Source organism: Sarcophilus harrisii, chromosome 5 (genome assembly GCF_902635505.1).
Source record: "Sarcophilus harrisii chromosome 5, mSarHar1.11, whole genome shotgun sequence".
NCBI lineage: Eukaryota > Metazoa > Chordata > Mammalia > Dasyuromorphia > Dasyuridae > Sarcophilus > Sarcophilus harrisii.
Window position 1 is genome coordinate 101,137,926 of NC_045430.1, and position 24,693 is coordinate 101,162,618.

The window sequence follows — 24,693 nt, forward strand, 5'->3', positions numbered from 1 at the left end:
AGGTCTGAGAAGTAAACTATCCTGTGTTCCTCTAATTTATTAATAATTTCATTCTTTATGCCTAGGTCATGAACCCATTTTGACCTTATCTTGGTGTATGGTGTTAAGTGTGGATCAATCCCTAGTTTCTGCCATATTAGTTTCCAATTTTCCCAGCAATTTTTATCAAACAGTAAGTTCTTATCCCAAAAGCTGGGGTCTTTGGGTTTGTCAAAGACTAGGTTGCTATATTTGTTGACTGTTTTATCCCTTGAACCTAACCTATTCCACTGATCAACTAATCTATTCCTTAGCCAATATCAAATGGTTTTGGTAACTGCTGCTCTATAATATAATTTTAGATCTCGTACAGCTAGGCCACCTTCATTTGATTTTATTTTTTCATTAATTCCCTTGAAATTCTTGACTTTTTATTTTTCCATGTGAACTTCGTTGTTATTTTTTCTAGTCATTAAAATAGTTTTTTGGGAGTCTGATTGGTATAGTGCTAGTTTAGGTAGTATTGTCATCTTTAGTATATTTGCTCACCCTACTACTACTGCTGGGCTTATATCCTAAAGAGATATTAAAGAAGGGAAAGGGACCTGTATGTGCCAAAATGTTTGTGGCAGCCCTCTTTGTAGTGGCTAGGAACTGGAAACTGAATGGATGCCCATCAATTGGAGAATGGTTGGGTAAATTGTGGTATATGAATATTATGGAATATTATTGGTCTGTAAGAAATGACCAGCAGGATGAATACAGAGAGGCTTGGAGGAATACACTGATGCCGAGTGAAATGAGCAGAACCAGGAGATCATTATATACTTCAATAACGATACTGTATGAGGATGTATTCTGATGGAAGTAGATTTCTTTGACAAAGGGAAGATCTAACTCAGTTTCAACTGATCAATGATGGACAGAAGCAGCTACACCCAAAGAAAGAACACTGGGAAATCAATGTAAACTGTTTACATTTTCGTTTTTCTTCCCGGGTTATTTTTACCTTCTGAATCCACTTCTTCCTGTGCAACAAGAGAACTGTTCAGTTCTGCACACATATATTGTATCTAGGATATACTGTGACATATTTAACATGTATAGGACTGCTTGCCATCTGGGAAAGAGGGTGGAGGGAGGGAGGGAGGGGAAAAGTCAGAACAGAAGTGAGTGCAAGGGATAATGTAAAAAAAAAAAAAAAATTACCCAGGCATGGGTTCTGTCAATAAAAAAGTTATGATTTAAAAAAAAAAAATACCTCTAGAAAACATCTCAAGGAATTTTGAAGTCCTGGGAAAGATCCTAAAAACCCTGAGGGTGGTAGTTTTCAGTGCTTTAAGTTGAAGGTGGGCAGTTCAAGAGATAAGTAACTATGGACAATAAATAGCTTCTCACACCAGGACTATTGCCTGTTCTACTTGCTACAAGTCTCTCATCATTCTATTCTATCCTTAACTCAGTCTTCAAAATGATTTTTTTTCTATAGTACAGGTCTGAATATATTACTCTATATCATTCAAATTCTAGGGACTCCCTATCATTTCCAGAATCAAATATACAGTTTAGTGTTCAAAGCTCCTTCATAATCTTTGTTGTTGTTGTTTTTATATATATATATGTTATTTCCTTTTGTGTATTCTGCAGTCCAATGACACTGGCTTTATTTATCTCTTGCACAAGACACTCCATCTCCTGACTGGACATTTTCACAAAGACTGTCCTTTATGTGTGGAATGTTTCATGTCACTTCCACTTCTTGGTTTCTTTCATGTTTCAACTAAAATCTCACTATATATATATATTCACCTTTTCCAATTCCCTCATAATTTTAGTGCCTTCCCACTACTGTTTCCTATTTATCTTATATATTACTTGTTTGTTGATAGCTGTTCACATGTTGTCTCTTCTATTAAATTATGAGTTCCTTGAGAGAGGAACTGTATTTTACTTTTCTTTGTATCCTTAGCACAGTGTTAAATATAGCCCTCAATAAATACTAACTGACTGGCTGATATAAACTACTCTGCTTGTCATTTACAACTTTTTACTCTGGCTTTTCTAGTTACTAGTTATGAGTTTCACATTACTCTCCTTTACATACTATGTGGTCTGTTTCTACTGATTCTTTTCCTGTTTTTCCCATGGGATCCTCCATTTTCTTTTTCCGTGCCTGTATGCTGATCTCCTTTTAAACATGATATACTCCCATGCTCTCCCCGCACCACACACACACACACACACACACACACACACACACACACACACTTTCTTGGACTCCTGACTTCCTTTAAAGCTCAGTTTAACTTTTCCAGTTCTCAGAGCTTCTGGTTTTCCCTCCTAAGGTCGCCTTGTATCTACTTTCTATGTGTCTTAAATATATCTGTATACATTCATGTCAGCACTCCTATTAGAACATAGGAATCTATAAAGACATAGATTCTTGAATATGTCATAGTCTTTGTATCTTTACTAGTTAGCACAGTACTTGTCACAGAATAGATGCTGAATAAGTACTCATTGAATTGATTGGTAGATTAGGCTTGGAATCAGGAAGACCAAGATTCAGATTCCGTTCTGACACTGTGATCCTGAGCAAGGCACTTAATCTTTAGGTTCCCTAGGTTATCTGAAGTCAGAGACTGATCTTGAATAGTAGAGAGAATTCCCATAGCAAGAGCTTTCTACAATGAAATCAAAGATCCTTCATACAAAACAAGATGCTTTGCTGGACACTGGGAACCAAGAAGGCAATCTCATTAAAAGAAACACAAACTTGAATTCAACCAGAAATTTACATTGAAAGTAGCAAATTAGGAAGGAAGACTGCTAGGGGTAGACATTGACAATTGACATTTGGATGAATCAGTAAGGAGACAGAAAATTCTCAAAAAAACAAGAACTAAAAAAAAAAAAAAGTAAAAATAACAGCCTGGGATCATTTAATAGAAAGGCAAATAGCCTTATACTTCAGTGAGTTCCAAAGTCAGCACTATCATGTTACATAGAACAATGACTGATGTTAATAAATAATAATTATCCAGGGTGATTAAAAAAACATTAAATATTAGAAAACTACTTACAAATTGAAGAAAAAAAATTTGTTGCATTATATCCACATTGTGTGTGTGTGTGTATACATACACACACATTTTATTGTTCAGTCATTTCAATCATGTCTATTCTTGAGTGCAGTTGAGGTTTGCTTGACAAATATACTAGAGTGGTTTGCCATTTCTTTCTTCAGCTCATTTTACAAATGAGGATAGTGAGGTAAACAGGGTAAAATACCTGCTCAGTATGATATATTTTAGTAAGTGTCTAAGGCTATAATTGAACTCATATCCTCCTGACTCTAGGCCCAGTATTCTATGTACTTTGTCACCTACGTGTCCAGTACATGGTATTCAAATATAATATTTCTTTCCTTCCCTAAGAGGATGTTTGTGCCTTTCTAATTATTTGGACAGTTTATGCTAAAAAAAAAAAAAAGTTCTGTTTCTTGAGCTGTTCTTATAAGTTCTTATATTCTCTGCTGGTATAACCAAGTACTGTACTTTTTTCTAAGCTGCCCTAACATAGAACATTAATATGTTCTATAACACACTATTTCTAGATTATCACCCATATTATTTTGGACATAGATTGGAGTCATTCAGCTATCTTTTTGCCTTCATTTATCAGAAACTAATTGATCAGATTACATAATATCTAAGGAAGCAGGAATCTGACTTTGAGATTAATTTAAGTAGGAAGTAAAAGTTGGAGGAAGGAGAATAACCACTACAAAGCCTTAGAGATTGTATGTCAGTGTATAATCCATTAGATTATCCTTGAGCATCCTTGAGGGTGAGGGCTATTTTTTTTCTCTTTTTATATCTTTGTGCCTGTCATGTAGTAGACACATAATAAATGTTTGTTGAATTGAATTGAGTGAAATAACCCTTTGGGGAAACTAGACATGCGAGGGACAGTGAAGATACCTAATTAGGAAGTCTAGACCTCCAGTGACTTATGAGATACACTTTTATTTATTTATTTTTATTTTATTTAATAGCCTTTTATATACAGGTTATATGTATGGGTAACTTTACAGCATTGACAATTGCCAAACCTCTTGTTCCAATTTTTCCCCCTTCCCCTCCCCTCCTCCCCCAGATGGCAGGATGACCAGTAGATGTTAAATATATTAAAATATAAATTAGATACACAATAAGTATACATGACCAAACCGTTATTTTGCTGTACATAAAGAATCAGACTCTGAAATATTGTACAATTAGCCTGTAAAGGAAATCAAAAATGCAGGTGGGCAAAAATATAGGGATTGGGAATTCAATGTAATGGCTTTTAGTCATCTCCCAGAGTTCTTTCTCTGGGCGTAGCTGGTTCAGTTCATTACTGCTCCATTGGAACTGATTTGGTTGATCTCATTGCTGAGGATGGCCAGGTCCATCAGAATTGGTCATCATATAATATTGTTGTTGAAGTATATAATGTTCTCTTCGCCCTGCTTGTTTCACTCAGCATCAGTTCGTGTAAGTCTCTCCAAGCCTTTCTGAAATCATCCTGTTGGTCATTTCTTACAGAACAATAATATTCCATAATATTCATATACCACAATTTATTCAGCCATTCTCCAATTGATGGGCATCCACTCAGTTTCCAGTTTCTGGCCACTACAAAGAGGGCTGCCACAAACATTCGTGCACATACAGGTCCCTTTCCCTTCTTTATGATGGGATATAAGCCCAGTAGTAACACTGCTGGATCAAAGGGTATGCACAGTTTGATAACTTTGAGCATAGTTCCAAATCACTCTCCAGAATGGTTGGATGTATTCACAGTTCCACCAACAATGTATTAGTGTCCTTGTTTTCCCACATCCCTTCCAATATTCTGCATTATCTTTTCTTGTCATTCTAGCCAGTCTGACAGTTGTGTAGTGGTATCTCAGAGTTGTCTTAATTTGCATTTCTCTGATTAATAATGACTTGGAGCATCTTTTCATATGGCTAGAAATAGTTTCAATTTCTTCATCTGAGAATTGTCTGTTCATATCCTTTGACTATCAATTGGAGAATAAATGGCTTGATTTCTTATAAATTAGAGTCAATTCTCTATATATTTTCGAAATGAGGCCTTTATCACAACCTTTGACTGTAAAAATATTTTCCCAGTTTATTGCTTCCCTTCTAATCTTGTCTGCATTAGTTTTGTTTATACAAAACCTTTTCAGTTTGGTATAGTCAAAATTTTCTATTTTGTGATCAGTAATGATCTCTAGTTCTTCTTTGGTCATAAATTCCTTCCTCTTCCACAGGTCTGAGAGGTAAACTATCCTGTGTTCCTCTAATTTATTTATAATCTCATTCTTTATGCCTAGGTCATGAACCCATTTTGACCTTATCTTGGTGTACGGCGTTAAGTATGGATCAATGCCTAGTTTCTGCCATATTAGTTTCCAATTTTCCCAGCAATTTTTATCAAACAGTAAGTTCTTATCCCAAAAGCTGGGATCTTTGGGTTTGTCAAAGACTAGGTTGCTATATTTTGTTGACTGTTTTATCCCTTGAACCTAACCTATTCCACTGATCAACTAATCTATTCCTTAGCCAATACCAAATGGTTTTGGTAACTGCTGCTCTATAATATAATTTTAGATCTCGTACAGCTAGGCCACCTTCATTTGATTTTTTTTTCATTAATTCCCTTGAAATTCTTGACCTTTTTTTTTTCCATATGAATTTTGTTGTTATTTTTTCTAGGTCATTAAAATAGTTTTTTGGGAGTCTGATTGGTATAGCGCTAAACAAATAGATTAGTTTAGGTAGTATTGTCATTTTTATTATATTTGCTCACCCTATCCAAGAACATTTAATATTTTTCCAATTGGTTAGATCAGACTTAATTTGTGTGAAAAGTGGTTTGTAATTTTGCTCATAAAGTTTCTGATTTTCCCTTAGCAGATAGATTCCTAAGTATTTTAAGCAATACACTTTTAAGAAAGAAGTATTTATACATTTACAGATTTAGAGCTCAAAGGAACCAACTGGGCAAGTTCTTTCTTTCTCTTATATTGAGATCTATGGCCCAGAGTTTAGCTACCTTGATCATATAGTGAACAACTGTCAAAGTCAGGATCAGAACCTAGGATCTTTGAATCTAAATCTAATAACTCTTTCCTCTGTACCACTGTCTCCTACAAAGTGTTACAGGAGGAGCCTAAAGAGATTGGAGTTTAGGAGCCATCCAAGACAAATCTTGTCCAACTCACATTATTTTTCTACTAGTACAAGCACTTCTATAAAGTAGTATATCTAAAAAACAGAATTATTTTTTCCCTTATATGGCTTATGAGAAATAAAGTTCAGTAATTGTTGCATGGTATATGAAATATATAGTCAGTCAATAAATAAATTTCTTAATTTCTTTAAGAATAAATTTCTTAAATGTACTTAGGTCTGGATATACACATTTGAACAAGACTTAAAGAATTTATAATCTCTTGTAGGAAGATAATGACGAGAGTCAGAGAGTCATGGTTCATAGTTTGAAATAATTCAGAGAAATTCTCTTATAATCATATAAGACTTTATTAACTCGAAAGCAGATGGGCTCCCTGAGAGTTTAGCAATTAGAAAAAGTTTGGGTTTCAGAAAGATACAGATAAAAGAGGAATCAAGATGTCTTTTCATTCAGGTAAGAAGATAGTATGTTTTTTAGCAAGGTATTCTCAATCAGACAGGATGTGAGTTTTTGCAAAGTCCTATCAAGAAATAATATTTTATTGCTCCACAATCTTCAGCTAGATACGCAAGTTTGAATAGACGCTGACCCATTATTCTCCTCTCTGCAATCTGTCTTTTGGGGAGAAGAAATTCTGGTGATAAAGGCCAGGAACCATTAACAACACACAAAAGGAAGAGGTCCCCAAAATGGGTCATGATGGAGTCTAGTTCAAAGGAATATAGGTGCTGAGAAATTAAGAAATAGCTAGGAGCCCTTTTCAAATGGAGGAATTCTTTTTTCTAGTCCCCAATCAGAGGAACAGAGGGTACTGAAAACTATATCAAGACTGATGCAGTCTGGCAAAATGATAATTTTCCTGATGATGAGATATCTTAAGGCTAGATTACATATATATATATATATATGCTATAGAATCTAGTTCAGCTACAAAGGGTAGGGGAGAAGGAAGAAACATGGGTATATACATCCATCCATCCATACATACACACATACACATACACACATACACACACACATACAAAGACTCACATAGTAAAAGATTATTCTTTTAAGGGTGCATTTATGTTTATACACTATGTTGGTGAATGTGTGTGTGTGTAGTGATTTCATTTTCATCTTCTTCATCATTTAGTCTATGTCTCTCTATATAATGGATGTTTGTATCTAATGTATTATGTATATGTAATATTTGTATATATTGTGTTGTGTTGTTTATATCATAAAAACACACAAAAGAATCATCTTTTTTTTAACTATTATTGATAGTATAACAAAGCTAAATTGGCAGAGTTTTAGCTTTTTAAATGTAATTTCTTTATAAAGAAGCTCTCCCTAACAAGGTAGTAGATCATTCCAGCTTAATTCAGCAAATTTTTAATAAGCTCCTATTATGTACAGAGTACTTCCAACCCTCAAGGAACTTGAACTTTAATGAGAGGGATGAGATTCACATACAAAACTGATCCAAGGTAGCATGTAGTAAAAGCAAAGTAGACATCTAGAAAGTACGAGTATTTAAATACTAGAGTGGATTACACAGGGATACTAAATAGGTTCTGATCTTTTAGAATTGTCGTGAAGTAAAGACTAAAAAAGACTATCTTTAAGAAAGTACAAACTCAGGGATGGAGCCAAAATAGTGGAGAATAGACAGGATTTTGCCTGAACTCTTCCTGACTTCCCTCAAAATAAACATTAGATCAAGCCTTTGCATGAATCTTGGAGTGACAGAACCCACAAATATTTGGAGTATAACTCCATCATGAAAGGACTTCAGAAAAGGTCTATCTCAATTAGGCAGGGGAAATGTTGCCCAGTATACCTCTAAACTCCAGCATAATAGGTGGGACTTGGCTAGGGCCAGCCAACACAGCGAGAAAGCCAACACAGGACAATCTCCCCTGTGCCCCAGGAGCAGATCTCTGTCTTTAAAAATGGTCAAAAAAAGCAAAAAGAGCTCTGACATAAATAGCTACCATGAAGGCAAAGAAGAACAGAACCCAAATCCTGAAAACACTAAAGACAAAAAGCCTTCTGATTAAGCCTCAAATGGGGGGATAAGAACTGATCTTTAACTTAAAAGGCTCTCTTGGAAGAATTCAAAAAGTATCTTGAAAGAGAGAGAAAAATGGGGAAAGGAAATGAGAGATTTGGAGGAGAGTTTGGAAAGGAAACATAGAAATTGACTGAAGAAAACAATTCCTTAAAAATACATTTGGTGAAATGGAAAAAGAAAACAAACTCTTGGTAAATAGAATGGGTGAAATGCAAATGAAGACAATTACTTTGAAATTGATTTAATGAAATGGAAAAACATCTGATGAACAAAACAACTCATTTAAAAGTACAATTGACAAAATGCAAAAGGAGGTAAAAAAGCTAACTGAAGAAAATAATTCACTAAAACATGGAAGTGAATGACTTAATGAGAACATCAAGAATTAGTCAAACAAACAAAAAAGAAAAGAAAAATTGGAAGAAAATGTAAAATATCTCATTGGAAAAACAATTGCTCTGGAAAATAGATCCAGGAGAGGCAATCTGATAATTATTGAACTACGTGAAAACCACAATGAAAAAAAGAGCCTGGATAACATTGTTAAGGGCAGGAACTCTATATGATTGATTTAATCCTACAACAAGGTGTTAACTCAATGAAATTGATAAGATAATGATGATCTTCTTTAGCATGTGAGTTCTTTAGTTCAGTATGATTGATTTAATCCTAGAAAGGTGTTAACTCAGTAGAATTAAGATAATGATTCTCTAGTACTTAGTATAGTGCTACAAGTTGACACCTATTCTACAAGATTGACACCTATGATGATGTACTTATAATAGAGTATAAAGAGCTAAAAAAATCTGGGAGAGGAGACAGACTGGAAGATAAAGATCCTTGTGGTGGCTGTCCTGTCTCCTTCACTTCTCCACTGATACTAGAGAGATTCCATCTTTGATCAGCCTTGTGGTGGCTTTCCTGCTTCCTGCACTTTGAGAGAGCAGACTTGACCAGCCTCTGGTGGCTCTCCTGCCTCCCGCATTCCTCCACTGAAATCAAGACCCATTCTGGAGGGCCTCCAGAGAGCTAGCCCAGCCCCAGGTAAAGGAGACAGATTGTAAAGGAGGTAATAAAGACTTTGGACTTTATCCCTGACTAGTGATTATTCTGCTGAGACCAAGACTGGCCTAAGGCCCTCCAGAAAGCAAACCAGAACATTACATAACATCTTTCAAGAAATCATCAAGAAAAAGTGCCTGCATATCCTACAACCAGAGAGTAAAATAGCTAATGAAGGAATCCATTGATCACCCCCTAAAAGAGAACCCAAAATGAAAACTCCAAGGAATATTGTAGATAAAATCCAGAATTATCAGATCAAGGAAAAAATACTGCAAGCAGCCATAAAGAAACCATTCAAATATTGAGGAGCTATAATCAGGATTACCAAGGACCTAGCAGCTTCCACTTTAAAGGCTCAAAGGGCCTGAAATATGATATTCCAGAGGGCAAAGGAGTTTGTATTACAGCCAAAAATTAACTACTCAGCAAAACTAAGCACTATTTTTCAGGGGGGGAATGGGGATTTTCAATTTTTTTATTAAAAAAGACCATAACCGAACAGAAAATTTGATCTTCAAATACAGAACTAAAAAAAAATTATAAAAAAAATAAAAGGATAAAAAAGCCCTGTTTTTTAAAGGTTAAGATTTTTACAATCCCACATGGGAAGATGTTATGTTTAACTCTTGAAAACTATATTTGTTAGGGGTATAATTAGAAAGTATAGTTACATTTGACTTCCTTTTGATGATATAAAAAAGAAATTAGAGGTGAAAAAGGTATTATGCTGGAAGAAGAGGAAAGAGGAGATAAAATAAGATGTTACATCACATGAAGAGACAAAAAAGATCTATACAGTAAAGGGAAAGAAGGGAGGGTAATGAGCATTGTTTGAACCTTAATCTCATCAGATTTTACTCCAAGAAGGAATATTATACATACTCAATTTGGTATAGAAATCATCCTAAAGGAAAGTAGGAGGGGAAAGGGGAAAGGAAAGGGGGAGACTAATAGAAGGGGGGAAAGGTTGAAAAAAGGGAGGGCAGATTTCAGGAGGTGGTGATCAGAAACCAAACACTGATGAGGCAAAATAGAATGGCAGGAAATACAGTTAGTAATTTTAAATATTAATATGAATGATGATAAAACAGAAGCAAATAGCAGAGTGGATTTAAAAGCCAGAATCTATAATATTTTGTTTACAAGAAACACATTTGAAACAGAGAGATACAGACTAAAAGTAAAAAGGCTGGAGCAAAATCTATTATGCTTCAGCTGAAATAAAAAAAAAATTAGGACTAGCAATCCTGATCTCAGATCAAGCAAAATCAAAAATAGATTTAATTAAAAGAGATAAGAAAGGAAACTACATCAGACTACAACAGACCTAAAACTATACTATAAAACTGTGGTCATCAAAACCATTTGAGACTGGCTAAGAAATGGAGTAGTGGATCAGTAGAATAGGTTGAGTTCACAAGGAACAATAAATAGTAAATGGCTATAGTAATCTAATGTTTGATAAACTCAGCTTCTGGATAAGAATTGACAAAAATTGCTGATAAAGTTGAAAAATAGTATGGTACTCTATCTATATTGAGATAAATTCAAAATGGGTTCATAATTTAGACATAAATCATGAATCATATATCACAAAACAGAAATCAGGAGAACCAAGGGATAGTCTACCTCTCAGATCTGTGGAGAAGGAAGGAATTTATGGCCAAAGAAGAGCTAGAGAACATTATAAAATGCAAAATGAATAATTTTTGTTATATTAAATTTAAAAGTTTTTGAAGAAACAAAACCAATGCATCCAAGATTAGAAGGGAAGCAAAAATTTTGGGGAAATTTTATATCCAGGCCATTCTGTCTTTCATTTATTTTCATTTCTTCCATTCTTTCTTTCTTTCTTTCTTTCTTTCTTCCCCTTCCTCCCTCCCTCCCTTCCTTCCTCTTTCGCTCCCTCCTTTCCTTCCTCCTTCCCTTCCTTCCTCCCTTCCTCCTTCCTTCCTTCCTTTCTTCTTTCCTCCCTTCTTCCCTTCCTTCCTTTTTAAGTAATAGCTTTTTATTTTTCAAAATACATGCAAAGATAGTTTTCAACACTTACCTTTGCAAGATGGCAGAGAGCTTCTTTCTGAGCTCTCCTACTCCCCTCACATTAATTACAAAATTTAGCCTCTGGGATAGCTCTGCTTGACTGGCAGAATCTACAGATATTGGGAGTGCAGCAAATTGTCAGCAGAAGATAATTTTGAAGATCACCAGAAAAGGTCTATTTTGATTGGGCTTGAGCACATGAGGAGGCCAGTTACAGGCAGGGAAACAGAGCACAGAGGCCAGTGAATGCTGAGTAGACTGGAGGCAGGGTTTGGTCTTTGGTCTCTGTGGGGCAAAGAATCTACAGGGAGGACTTTATACCACAGTGTTGGCTACTCTGCCCTGGTTGCAAGCCAGATCAGCAAAGAAGTTATAAAACATCCAACACAAACACTAAAAGTAAAGAGTGTACCCTAAAGTGCCTGAGTCTCATGGGACCTGGCCACACCCCACCCAGCATGAGGAGTGACTCAGCATGATCCCAGTGAAGCTGCTGTCACTGCTTGGTTTGTAGAGGAAGCTTAGAACCTCCTTGCCCTAAAAGCAGATCCCAACTTTTTTTTTAAATGAGTAAAAAGGCAAAGCAAGTTCTAACTGTAGACAGCTTGTATAGTGAAAGAGAATAGACTTCAAACCTTGAGAAGACTAAAAGCAGAGTGTCTCAGAGGAAGCCCCAAAGGGTGATATAACCTAGTCCCCACCACACAAGGCTCTCCTAGAAGAAATTAAAATGGATCTTAAAAGAAAGCTAGAAGAAAAATGGGATAAGGAAAGGAAAACTCTGCAAGAGGGTTTGGAAAAAGCACATAACTCATTAAAAGAAAGATATGATAAAGTGGAAAAAGAAAAACAATTCCCTGAAATGTGAAATGGAAAAGAGAACTCCCAGGAAAACAGAATGTGTGAATTGGAAAAAGAAAATAACTCTTTAAAAAATTGTGAAATGGAAAAACAATCCATAAAACAAAATAACTCATTTAAAAACTCAATTGGACAAATATAAAAAGAAGTAAAAAAAAGTAAATGAAGAAAATAATTCATTAAAAATCAGAACTGAACAAATGGAAATGAATGACTTGATGAGACATCAAGAATCAGTCAAGCAAAACCAAAAAAAGAAGAAGAAGAAGAAGAAGAAGAAAAATGTTAAATACCTATTTGGGAAAACATCAGACTTGGAAAATAGATCTAGGAAAGATAATCTAAGGATTATTGGACTCCCTGAAAAAAAAATAATGATTAAAAAAAAGAGGCTAGACGCTATTTTTCAGGAAATCATTAAAGAGAACTACCCAAATGTTATAGAAAGTCATAGAAATGGAAAGTAAAATAGCCATTGAAAGAATTCTTTGAATACCTCCTGAAAGCGATCCTAAAATTAAAATTCCAAGGAATATTGTGGTTAAATTTCAGAACTTTTGGACCAAGGAAAAAATATTACAAGCATCCAGAAAATACAATTCAAATACCAAGGAGCCACAATCAGGATTACTCAATATATAGCAGCTTCCACATTAAAGGATTGAAGGGCCTGGAATCTGATCTTCTGAAAGGCAAAGGAAATTGGAATGCATACAAGAATAAATTACCCCACTAAACTGAGCATTTTCTTCCAGGGAAGAAGATGGGCATTCAATGAAACAGGTGAATTCCATTTATTTCTGATGAAAAAACCAGAGTTACTGAGATACCACTACACACCTGTCAGATTGGCTAGAAAGACAGGGAAAGATAATGTGGAATGTTGGAGGGGATGTGGGAAAACTAGGACACTGATACATTGTTGGTGGAATTGTGAATACATCCAGCCATTCTGGAGAGCAATTTGGAACTATGCTCAAAAAGTTATCAAAATGTGCATACCCTTTGATCCAGTGGTGTTACTACTGGGCTTATATCCCAAAGAGATTTTTAAAGAAGGGAAGGGGACCTGTATGTGCAAGAATGTTTGTGGCAGCCCTCTTTGTAGTGGCCAGAAACTAGAAACTAAGTGGATCAATTGGAACATGATTGAATAAATTGTGGTACATAAATGTTATGGAATATTATTGTTCTGTAAGAAATGACCAACAGGAGGATTTCAGAAAGGCCTGGAGAGACTTACATGAACTGATGTTGAGTGAAATGAGCAGGACCAGGAGATTATTATATACTTCAACAATACTATATGATGATCATTTCTGATGAAAGTGGCCCTCTTCAACAATGAGATGAATCAAATCAGTTCCAATAGAGCAGTAATGAACTGAATCAGCTACACCCAGCAAAAGAATGCTGGGAGATGACTATGAACCACTACATAGAATTCCCAATCCCTCTCTTTTTATCCACCTTTATTTTTTATTTCCTTCACAGGCTAATTGGACACCACTTCAAAGTTTGATTCTTTTAGTACAGAAAAATAACTGTTTGGACATGTATACATATGTTGTATTTAACTTATACTTCAATATATTTAACATGTATTGGTCAACCTGCCATCTGGGGGAAGGTTTGGGGGGAAGGAGGGGAAAAGTTGGAACAAAAGGTTTTACAATTGTCAATGCTGAAAAATTATTCATGCATATATCTTGTAAATAAAAAGCTATAATAAAAAAAATCATTGCAAATCAAAACAAAAAAGAAAAAACCAGAGTTAAAAATTTTGACTGAAGCGTAACACAAAAAGGTAAAAAGAACTCTTAGGAACTATATTTCTGTTATGGTCATACATAGAAAATGTATATATAATTTGATTTTACTATTATAATATAAAAAAGGAACTAGAGGTGGAAAAGGAATTGTACCAGAAAAAGGGAAAAGTAGAGGTAAAAAAAGAAAAAGAAAATTACATCTCATGAAGAGGCAAAAAAAAACCTATTGTAACTGAGGGAAAGAAGGGAGAGGGATGAACATTGTGTGACTCTTACTGTCATCAGATTTGTCTCAAAGAGAAAATATTAGACATATTTCGTTTACAGAGAAACTTCTCTCACCTCATTGAAAAGTGGGAGGGGAAAAGAGAAAAAGTGAAAGTGTAAGCTAAATGGAAGGGAATACAGAAATAGTAGGGGAAAGATATAAGAAAGGGGAAGAGACTCTAAGGGGGAGAGATTCTAAAGAGGGAGGGCTGCTTGAGGCTAGTGATCCCCCCAAGATAAATACTGGGGAGGGGGATAAGGGAGAAATGAAAGACAAAAATATAAACTGGGGAATAATAAGACGGCAGGAAATACAGAATTAGTAGTTTTAACTGTAAATGTGAATGGGGTGAACTCTCCCATAAAGTGGAGGTGGATAGCAGACTGGATTAGAAGCCAGAATCCTACAATATGTTGTTTATAGGAAACACATTTGAATCAGAGTAATATATACAGAGTAAAGGTAAAAGAATCTGTTATGCTTCAGGTGAAATTAAAAAAAAAAAAAAGCAGGGGTAGCCATCCTGATCTTAGATCAAGCAAGAGCAAAAGTTGATTTAATTAAAAGAAAAATGGAAAGAAACTATATCTTGGTAAGGGGTACCATAGATAATGAAACAATAGCAAAACTAAACATAGCACCAAGTGGTATAGCATTTAAATTCCTAAAGGAGAAGTTAAGAGAGTTGAAAGAAGAAATAGACAGCAAAACTATAATAGTGGGAGATCTCAATCTTGCACTCTCAGAACTAGATAAATCAAACCACAAAATAAGAAAGAAGTTAAAGAGGTAAATAGAATACTTAAAAAAGGTAGGTATCATAGATATTTGGAGAAAACTGAATGAAGACAGAAAGGAGTACACTTTCTTCTTGGCAGTTCATGGAATCCATACAAAAATTGACCATATATTAAGATATAAAGATCTCTGAATCAAATGCAGAAAGGCAGAAATAGTAAATGCAATTCTTTTCATATCATGATGCAATAAAAATTACATTCAATAAAAAGCCAGGGAAAAATAGACCAAAAAGTAAATGGAAACTAAATAATCTCATCCTAAAGAATGAATGGGTGACATTTTCGATTTCCTTCACAGGATAATTGTACACTATTTCAAAGTCCGAATCTTTTTATGCAACAAAATAACTGTTTGGACATGTATAAATATATTGTATTTAACTTATACTTTAACATATTTAAAGGTATTGCTCACCCTGCCATCTGGGGGAAGGGGTGGAGGGAAGGAGGGAAAAAGTTGGAACAAAAGGATTTGCAACTGTCAATGCTGAAAAATTACCTATACATATATCTTGTAAATAAAAAAGCTATTAAAAAAAATTTTAAAGACAAAAAAAAAAAGAATGAATGGGTGAAAGAGCAAATCATAGATACAATTAATAATTTCATCCAAGAGAATAACAATAATGAGACAAGATACCAAAATTTAGGGGATGCAGCCAAAGTGGTAATAAGGGGAAATTTTATATCTCCAGAGGCTTACTTGCATAAAATAAAGAGAAGATCAATGAATTGGGCTTACAACTAAAAAAGCTAAAAAAAGAGCAAATTAAAAACCTTCAATCAAAAACTAAACTTGAAATTCTAAAAATAAAAGGAAAGATTAATAAAATTGAAAGTAAAAAAAACTATTGAATTAATAAATAAAACTAAAAGTGTGTTCTATGAAAAAAACAATAAAGTAGATAAATTTTTGGTAAATTTGGAAAGAAAAAGGAAAGGAAAATCAAATTGTTAGTCTTAAAAATGAAAAGTTAGAACTTTCCACTAATGAAGAGGAAATTAGAGCAATAATTAATTCCTTTTATGACACAGACATTATACTGATATATAAACCAGGTAGGACAAAAACCGAGGAAGAAAATTATAGACCAATCTCCCTAATTAATATTGATGCTAAAATCTTAAATAAAATATTAGCAAAAAGATTACCAGAAAATTATCCCCAGGATAATACACTATGATCAAGTAAGATTTATACCAGGAATGCAGGGCTAGTTCAATATTAGGAAAACTATTAGCATAATTGACTATATCAATAACCAAATTAACAAAAATCATATGATTATCTCAACAGATACAGAAAAAGCATTTGATAAAATTCAACATCCATTCCTATTAAAAACACAAGAGAGTATAGGAATAAATGGACTTTTCCTTAAAATAGTAGCATCTTTTTAAAAACTATCAGCAAGCAAACTGGAACCATTCCCAATAAGATCAGGGGTGCAACAAGGTTACCCACCATCACTGTTACTATCAATCTTGTATTAGAAATGCTAGCTTTGGCAATAAGAGATGAAAAAGAGATTAAAGGAATTAGAGTAGGTAACGAGGAAACCCAAATTATCACTCTTTGCAAATGATATGATGGTATACTTAGAGAACCCCAGGGAATCTATTAAAAAGCTATTAGAAATAATCTACCACTTTAGCAAAGTTGTAAAATATAAAATAAATCTACATAAATCATCATTTTTATACTTCACTAACAAAATCCAACAGCAAGAGATACAAAGAGAAATTCCATTTAAAATAACTGTCAATAGTATAAACTATCTGGGGATCTGCCAAGGAAAAATCAGTAACTTCCAAACACTTTCCACACAAATAAAGTCAGATCTAAACAACTGGAAAAATATTAAGTGCTCTTGGATAGGTTGAGCAAATATAATAAGGATGACAATAGTACCTTGTAATATTCTTATTTGGTTTTCTTGAGGTCTTAGGGAAGCCTTCTTTTCAGCCAAGTAATCACCACAAGAATAGCCAGGTATTAAAGTCCAAAAGTCTTTATTGTCTCCTTCCCCTGGTGCACAGCTTTCTCTTGGCCTTCAGAGGGGACTTGATTTTAGTGGAGAAAATGTAGGAGGCCAGGCCAGCCATGGTGGTGTGAGATGAAGTGAATGAATCTGTCTCTCAATCCCTCAGGAGAACCACCAGGAGCCTGACTGAAGGTGGAATGAATCTCTCTCCTTGGATCCAAGAGCTTGAGCTCTCGCCTGCAGTCCTTTGTTTTCCCTGGCTCTCACTCTGGCTGAGGCTCCCAGCTTATATGCTCTATACTGAGTATAAACCAATCATTATATCACTAGGAAACCATTATTTGTTGTAAGATTAAATCAATCCTTCACAGGCTAATTGTACAATATTTCAGAGTCTGATTCTTTTTGTACAGCAAAATAACGGTTTGGTCATGTACATTTATTGTGTATCTAATTTATACTTTAATATATTTAACATCTACTGGTTATCCTGCCATCTAGGGGAGGGGGTGGGAGGAAGAAAGGGGAAAATTGGAACAAAAGGTTTGGCAATTTGTCAATGCTGTAAAATTACCCATACATATAACTTGTAAATAAAAAGCTATTTAAAAAAAGATTAAATCAATCATACTGAATTTAGAGAACTATTAAACACCATGCTAAACTAAATAACCTTGTAAGAATCCTTGTTTCAGAGTTCTGGCCCATAATAGAACCTAAACTAATGTATTTATTTAGTGCTGTATCACTCAAACTTCCAAGAAACTATCTTACTGACCTAGAAAAAATAATAACAAAATTCATTTGGGAGAACAAATCATCAATAATTACAAGGGAACTAATGGGAAAAAAATCAAATGAAGATGACTTAACTGTAGCAGATCTAAAACTAAAACAGTGGTCATCAAAACCATTTGGTTCTGGTTAAGAAATAGACTAATTGATCAATGGAATAGGTTAGGTTCACAGAACAAAATAGTCAATAACTATAGCAATCTAGTGTTTGACAAACCCAAAGACCCCAGCTTTTGGGATAAGAATTCACTATTCAACAAAAACTGCTGGGAAAATTGGAAACTAGTATGGCAGAAACTAGGTATTGAACTACACTTAACACCATATACCAAGATAAGGTCGAAATAGGTTCATGATCTAAACATAAAGAATGAGCTTATAAATAAATTATAAGAACATAGGATAGTTTACCTCTCAGACCTGTGGAGGAGGAAGGAATTTGTGACCAAAGAAGAACTAGAGATCATTATTGATCACAAAATAGAAAATTTTGATTATATTAAGTAAAAAAATTGTACAAATGAAACTAATGCAGACAAAATTAGAAGGGAACCAATGAATTGGGAAAACATTTTTACAGTTTCTGATAAAAAGATTCTGATAAAGGCCTCATTTCCAAAATATATAGAGAATTGATTCCAATTTATTTGAAATCAAGCCATTCTCCAATTGATAAATGGTCAAAGGATATGAACAATTTTCAGATGAAGAAATTGAAACTATTTCTAGTCATATGAAAAAGTGCTCCAAATCATTATTAATCAGAGAAATCCAAATTAAGATAAGTCTGAGATACCACTACACACCTCTCAGATTGGCTAAGATGGCAGGAAAAACTAATGACGAATTTGGAAGAGATGTGGGAAAACTGGGACAGTGATACATTGTTGGTGGAATTGTGAATTCAGCAATTTTGGAGAGCAATTTGGAACTATGTTCAAAAAGTCATCAAAATGTGCATACCTTTTGATCCAGTAGTGTTACTACTGGGCTTATATCCCAAAGAGATCTTAAAGAAGAGAAAGGGACCCATATGTGCAAAAATGTTTGTGGCAGCCCTTTTTCTAGTGGCTAGAAACTGGAAATTAAATGGATGCCCATCAATTGGAGAATGGTTAGGTAAATTGTGGTATATGAATGTTATGGAATATTATTGTTCTGTACAAAATGACCACCAGGAGAATGATTTCAGAGAGGCCTGGAGAGACTTAAATGAATTGATGCTAAGTGAAATGAGCAGAACCAGGAGATCATTTTACACGGCAACAAGAAGATTATGTGATGATAAACTCTGATGGATGTGGCTCTCTTCAACAATGAGATAATTCAAACCAGTTCCAATTGTTCAGTAAAGAAGAGAATCAGCTACACCCAGAGAGAGAACTATGAGAAATGAGTGTAGACCACAACATAGCATTTTCACTGTTTCTGGTATTGTTTACTTGCATTTTTGTTTTCCTTCTCAGGTTTTTTCCTTTCTTTCTAGATCTGATTTTTCTTGTGCAGCAAGATAACTGTATAAATATGTATACATATATTGGATTTAACATATACTTTAACATTTTAACATGTTTTGGACTACCTGCCATTTAGGGAAGGGGATGGGGAGAAGGAGGGGAAAAGTTGGAACAGAAGGTTTTGTAAGGGTTAGTGTTGAAAAATTACCCATGCATATGTTTTGTAAATAAAAAGCTATAATAATATATTTTTTAAAAAATTTACCTTTGCAAAACCTGTGTTCTAAATTTTTCCCCTTCCCTTTTTCCTTCTCCCCTCCGCTAGATAACAAGTAATTCTATATAGATTAAATATGTGCAATTCTTCCAAACATATTTCCACATTTATCTTATTGCACAAGAAAAATCAAATCAAGAAGGGAAAAAAAGAGAAAAAAACAAGCAAGCAAACAACAAAAATGGTGAAAACATTATTTTGTCATCCACATTCAGTCCCCATAGTCTTTTCTCTAAATGCAGATAGCTCTCTATAACAAGTCTATTGGAATTGGACTGAATCACCTCATTTTTTAAAAAAGCCAAGTCCATCACAGACGATCATCACATAATCTTGTTGTTGATGTGTGTAATGTTCTCTTGCTTCTACAAATTTCACTTAGCATTAGTTTAGTAAGTCTCTCAAGGAAATATGTCATTTCTAAAATATATAGGGTTGACTCAAATTAACAAAAATACAAGCCATTCCCCAATTGATAAATGGTTGAAGGATAAATGGTGAAAGACAATTTTCAGATGAAGCAATTAAAGCCATTTCTAGTTATATGAAAAAATGCTCTAAATCACAACTCTGAGGTACCACTTCACACCTCTTAGATTGACTAAAATGACAGGAAAAGATAAAGATAAATTTTGGAGGGGATGTAGAAAAACTGGGACACTAGTACATTGTTGATCATGGTGTGAACTGTTCCAACCATTCTGGAGAACAATTTGGAATTATGCCCAAAGGGCTATCAAACTGTGAATACCTTTTGTTCCAGCAATGTCTCTATTGGGTCTGTATCCCATTGAGATCATAAAAAAGGGAAAGGGACCCACATGTGCAAAATTGTTTGTAGCAGCCCTTTTTGTTTGGCAAGAAACTGAGTGCTCATCAGTGAGGAATGGCGGAATAAGTAATGGTATATGAATGTAATAGAATAATTTTGTTCTATAAGAAATGGTCAGTAGGATAATTTCAGAAAGACCTAGAGAGACTTTCATAAACTGATGCCAAGTGAAGTGAGTAGAACCAGGAGAACGTTGTACACAATAATGACAAGGTTATGTGATTATCAACTGTGATGGACTTGGTTCTTTTTAACAATGGAGCGATTCTGGCAATTCCAATAGTCTTGTGATAGAGAAAGCCATCTGTGTCCAGAGAGAGGATTATGGGTACTGAATGTGGATCACAACATAGTATTTTCACCTTTTTTATTGTTGTTGTTTGCTTGCTTGTTTCTTTCACACTTCCCCCACTTTGGTCTGATTTTTCTTGTGCAGCATGATAAATGTGGAAATGTATTTAGAAGAATTGTACATGTTAACCTATATTGGAACAGATGCTGTATAGGGGAGGGGAGATGGTGGGGAGGTAGGGATAAAAATTTGGAATACAAGGTTTTGCAAGGATAAAAATTGAAAACTATCTTTGCATGTATTTTGAAAAATAAAAAGCTATTATCATTAAAAAAAAAAAAAGTACAAAATCTTAGAGAGTTACAAAGGATATGCAGTATAATGAGTGTTGTCAGAGAAATGTCTGACCAAAATGAAAAAAAAAACTTGGGCTGGTCATGTAGTAAGAATCAGGGTTAACCAATTGATAGTTGGCCTGTTCCACTGACAGTCAGTCATTGTTAAGAGAATGAAGGACCCACAGTTCTGGATAGAATCTTCTGTAGTGTCTTCTGGGAACACAAGGATAAGAATTGAATAGGATGAGAAAACATGAATGGACTGTTTACAGTTACTGGAGATTACAGATCCATTGAAACCCTGGAGCTTTTAAGTTTGACAAAGCGTTTTGTCAATAATTCTGAGGTGATATTCAGGGAGGTTATCTTGCAATTAGCCAGTTAATCCACAAATATTTAAATGCCCAAGCAGACTCTACTCTTTTTTTTTTTTTTTTAATTTGATCATTTTAATTCACATACACTCCCTGCCTGAAACTCCAAGCCAGTGTCTTTGATGCAGGATTCTTCAAAGTCAACATCTTTAAGTCAGACCGAAAAAAACAAAAAACAAAACAACACGCACACACAACATACATACACACACACACACACACACATATACACACACACAAAAAAACGCAACAATAAAAAGACAGAATTCTTTACATAGATTTAAGCCAATAATTTTTAGCAAAATGATACAAAACTGTCTTAAACCAAGTAAAAGATTTATAGTTACAGTAGAATAATAATAAGGGGTAGCATAAGTTTACCACCAGTGGAGGGAAAAATGAAAAGACTCTCGAATGGGAGTTTGATTCTCTTTGCAAATTGTCTCTCTCTTACACTCTGGTTTTTCTTCCCAGCCCCGTTATAACTGAGTTCTTTGTGAGGGGGCATCAGGTTTCAGCCCCTGGCGATGGCAGCACTTGGAGTTTGTTCGGTTAGGGTATTTTTTTGTTTCCCCCATGAGCATCGCTGGGTAAAAAGGCCTGGAGAGCTCCTGGTGTTAACGTTTTCTGTTCTAGATCGGGGGACGTTTCACTAGTAAAGCCATTGGTAGGTAACATAGTAGATCAGCCATGCATTGTCTGCCCCTCCACGGCAAAAAGGAGATTTCTCATCGGTGCACGACAGACTGAAGACCACTGGAAGTCACCCCATCGGAATCTGTGAGGTTGACATGCGAGAGGTATCTTGTCGGCCTGTTAAATCAGACGAAGAGATATTGACTGGGGCACCACGATGCAGTCTCATACTCACTTTCCGCTCTCTTTCCATTCCAGAGACAGGCCGAGGAGAGGTGTTAGCAGTATGTGAGGTAGGGGTGAGGGGAGTGGGAGGAGCTACATCTTGTGTTCCCCTCAGGCGGCCTGATGCAGTGGAAGGGAGACCCCGAGTAGTTGGATTTCGGGAGTGTCTCAATCGTTCCTCTCGATCCCGGCGTTCCCTTTCGGCATCATCAGCTGCCCGGCTGGCACCAAATTTTAGCATGTTCCAGTCAAACACATAGTCATAGGAAAAACCCTGGCGATGGAACAGGTTCCTGAAGAGCTGTCTCAGGTAGGAATAGTCAGGTTTGTCATCAAAACGCAACGAACGACAGAAATTCAGGTATGTGGCAAATTCAGAAGGGTAGCCTTTACATAACACTTCAATGGGAGTGGACATTTTCTTTTCACTAATTCTTTCATATTTTTGTCTCTTGGTAGCAGCCTTCAGCCCCTGCCAGGGGAGGGAGCCCAAATTGAAGTACATCAACACATAGCCCAGGGACTCCAAGTCATCCCTTCAATTCCAAGATGAGTGTTGATGGAGGCATAACGAGCAGTTCCTGTGAGGTTTTTATTCTCACGATAGGGTATGTGCTGATGGGTCCTAGCATCTCGGTACTTCTTGGCCAACCCAAAGTCTATGATATAGACTAGGTTACCCTTTTTTCCCAGTCCCATAAGAAAATTATCCGGCTTCACATCTCGGTGGATGAAGTTCTTCGAATGAATGTATTCAATCCGACTAATCATCTGGTCAGCAAGTAGCAGGACAGTTTTCAGACTGAATTTTCTTGAGCAGAAATTGAAGAGATCTTCAAGGCTTGGTCCCAAAAGCTCCATCACCATGACATTATAGTCCCCTTCTGCCCCACACCATTTAATTGTAGGAATGCCCACTCCTCCCTGCATCATTTTGTAGATTTTGCTCTCAATATGGAGCTGAGGGTGTTTGGTTTTGACACATTCGAGCTTGATGGCAACTTCTTCTCCTGCAGCAATATCAGTACCGAGATAGATGTCTCCAAAGGAGCCGCTGCCGATCTTTCGGCCCAACCGGTACCTGTTCCCAACTCTCAGCTCCATGACGGCGGTGGCTTCGGCTCCGGCCTGGTTCGCTCCCCTCCCCTCCCGACCGCTTCCTGGGTCTGCGCTCCGGGGGAGGCGGCGCCGCTGCTGCCGCTAATGCGGGTCCGGCTCCCGGCTCCGCCCCCCTCACGGCCCCGCTTTCACCATCGCTTTCCGGCCGCCCCGCCGCTCCCAGCGCCTCAATATGGGGCGGATGGGACAGTCCGAGCGCCGCCGCCCCTGCTCCGGCCCCCGCTTGCAGACTCTACACTTAAGGTAACATTTGACTGGAAAAAACAATCCACACACACCTACACGTGCATTCATACACATACACATATGTAAAAAATGAATAATTTCAGTATTGTAGATAGTAGTCCCTGGAATATCAGAAATAGCTGGTTAAACTGAACTCCAAAGGGAGTAAGGAATTCTAAGAAGTTAATATCAGGAGAGATTGCATTGAGAGCATAAGAATCATCCTGTGCAAAGGAAATACTAGAAAAGATGTAGTAGAAATGGACAAGATTTATACCAGAACCAATAAATTTATAAGCCAGGAAAAGTGGTCAGGAGCTAGATTTTCAAGGGCTTTAATTCCAAGCAGAAGAATTTGTATTTTATTGTAGAAACAATATGGAATAACTAAAGCTTTTTGAGTAATAGTGATAAGTATGTTGTATAAATATCATTTTGGTAGTTGAGTGGATAGACTAGAGAGGGGACAGATTTAAGGCAGGGAACTCAATTAACCTGTCAGAGGGAAGAGATGGAAAGGGATGAGATCAAGAGTACAAATAGGACTGTCTGTGCTGAAGAGAAGGGCACTACAAATTTTATCAGAGATTGAAGTGAAGAAGGCAAGATGACAAAGAGTTTTGAGATATAAAGAGGGGAGAAAAGAGCAAATGGAGAATGGGATCTGTTTTCTCAGTAAACAAATGTATGAAAAAATATCAGGCTATTTAGTTGAAAAGATTTCTTGTTATTCAGCTAGTAAAAACTGAAAAATCACTGAGCATTCTTAGCAAATGCTAAGTAAAGTAAGTAAGTAAGTAAAGTAAGTAAAGTAAACTTGCCCAACGAGGCAAGTTTACACACCACATATACCCTATCAAACCAACTTTCACCAGAGAACATATGTTAATAACCTTACACCTCCTTCCCCTACTTATTATTTCCATTTGCCCCAAATTCATTCTTGGCATTACATATTGCAAATATAGTTTAACAAAAACATTAGATTGTGAATCTAAAATTAGGAGTTTAAATCTCCTTATATGCACGAGAAAGTTACAAGAAT

General features: G+C 35.7%; 2 protein-coding genes across 3 annotated transcripts in view; one reads left to right on the top strand and one right to left on the bottom strand.

Moving 5' to 3' along the window:
* KCNMB4 (potassium calcium-activated channel subfamily M regulatory beta subunit 4) overlaps positions 1–24,693 on the top strand; it is a 228,013-nt gene that overhangs the window by 66,657 nt on the left and 136,663 nt on the right. The window lies entirely within an intron of this gene.
* Positions 21,719–23,644, bottom strand: LOC105750662 (casein kinase I-like). Its single transcript, XM_031939191.1, is given in 3 exon segments — positions 21,719–22,215; positions 22,218–22,844; positions 22,847–23,644. Coding segments are annotated over 3 exon segments (1,233 nt in total). The 5' UTR covers positions 23,409–23,644; the 3' UTR covers positions 21,719–22,171.